The 1,253-nt window shown below is 35.9% G+C and overlaps 1 protein-coding gene across 3 annotated transcripts in view; it reads left to right on the forward strand.

Annotated features, from left to right (window-relative positions):
- Positions 1 to 945, forward strand: part of LOC107103326 — a 4,986-nt gene extending 4,041 nt beyond the window's left edge. The window contains exon 3 of one of the 3 annotated variants that reach the window (XM_015402987.1): positions 12 to 945. In XM_015402987.1, the coding sequence (XP_015258473.1) occupies positions 12 to 208 (197 nt within the window). In that variant the 3' untranslated portion in view covers positions 209 to 945. The other 2 variants (XM_015402988.1, XM_015402990.1) reach the window with 2 other exon arrangements.
- Positions 946 to 1,253: the final 308 nt, after the last annotated feature.

A 1,253-nucleotide genomic window follows, 5' to 3' on the forward strand; every position in this document is an offset into this window, starting at 1 on the left:
CTACTCCACTAATGAGAACAACTACATACCTCCGCCTCATTCAAGAACAACTCATCAAACCTTCTACTCCACTAATGAGAACAACTACATACCTCAACCTCATTCAAGAACAACTGATGAAGATGATTTCTTGGGAAAATTTTGTATTGTTTTGGCAATACTTTTTATTCTAGCCATGTTATTTCTCGGTAATGCAGTTAAAAAATAAAATGTGCAGTCATGTTCCCACTAGTGTTGCACCGATACCAGTATCGGCCGGGGCCCTAATAATGCCTTAAAATGCTGGTATCTGTATTGGCGAGTACCAACAAATAAGGCACCGATACCATTTTGAGAGTCAAAAGTTTATTCAACTATTGTCACCCATTCCAGGTAGGTGATAAAAGGTTCTACTGAATTCACTTTGTATTAGCCTTTTTCCTGCTTCACAAAGGTAGGCAGCAGCTTGGCAAAACCATTATTTACAATTATTTTACATCCTAGTAGTCTGCAGTTCTTCATATACACACATACATAAATTTTAAACAGATGGTATCGGCCAATACTGCACAGACCGGTATCGGTTTTGGGGCCAAAAAATGGCATCGGCGCAACACTAGTTCCCAGACACTGTTCAAGGGAAACATATAAAAATGGTGCTTTTAAATAGTCTGGGTTAAAACTGTCAAATTGTGAACAAAATATGGGATGCATGTATGTATGTTTATGAGTAAATATATTTTCCATTGTAAAATGTTATTTGACTCTATGATGTATTCCTCTGCCTCATAATGGAGCAATATATGTCTGACATTTGATGCAGACTTGAGTCATTTTGGGTGGGATAAACATTACAAGTATTAAGATTGAAAGGGTGCCTGTTGAAAGTTTGTATTTATTTGTTTTTACTATGTTGTATATTTAACACTGTTTTGTTAGTGACTTAGGTGCCCCCCCTCCAATGTAAACTGGATGAAGCTGGATACAATAAATAAAATCAATGTGTCATATGAGCTTTCGCTTGGTGTGTATGCTTTGAGCAATATTCAAACAATCTGTACAAAACACATATTTGACAAACAGCAGACTAGTATTTGCTATGATTTGCTTGACAAACAGTGTCTTGCAAATGTATTCCTTCAAGCTGATCATTCACACTTTGTCACAATTCAAACATATTCATTAGGGATTGAATTTGACAAATCAAAAGGTAGAAGATAACTGTGTTGAAAGGAGCAAATAGAAAAGGTTAAACAGCATTGTACGCTTTAAAA

This window comes from Cyprinodon variegatus, unplaced genomic scaffold (assembly GCF_000732505.1).
Source record: "Cyprinodon variegatus isolate N-32 unplaced genomic scaffold, C_variegatus-1.0 Scaffold1422, whole genome shotgun sequence".
In the NCBI taxonomy this organism is placed as follows: domain Eukaryota; kingdom Metazoa; phylum Chordata; class Actinopteri; order Cyprinodontiformes; family Cyprinodontidae; genus Cyprinodon; species Cyprinodon variegatus.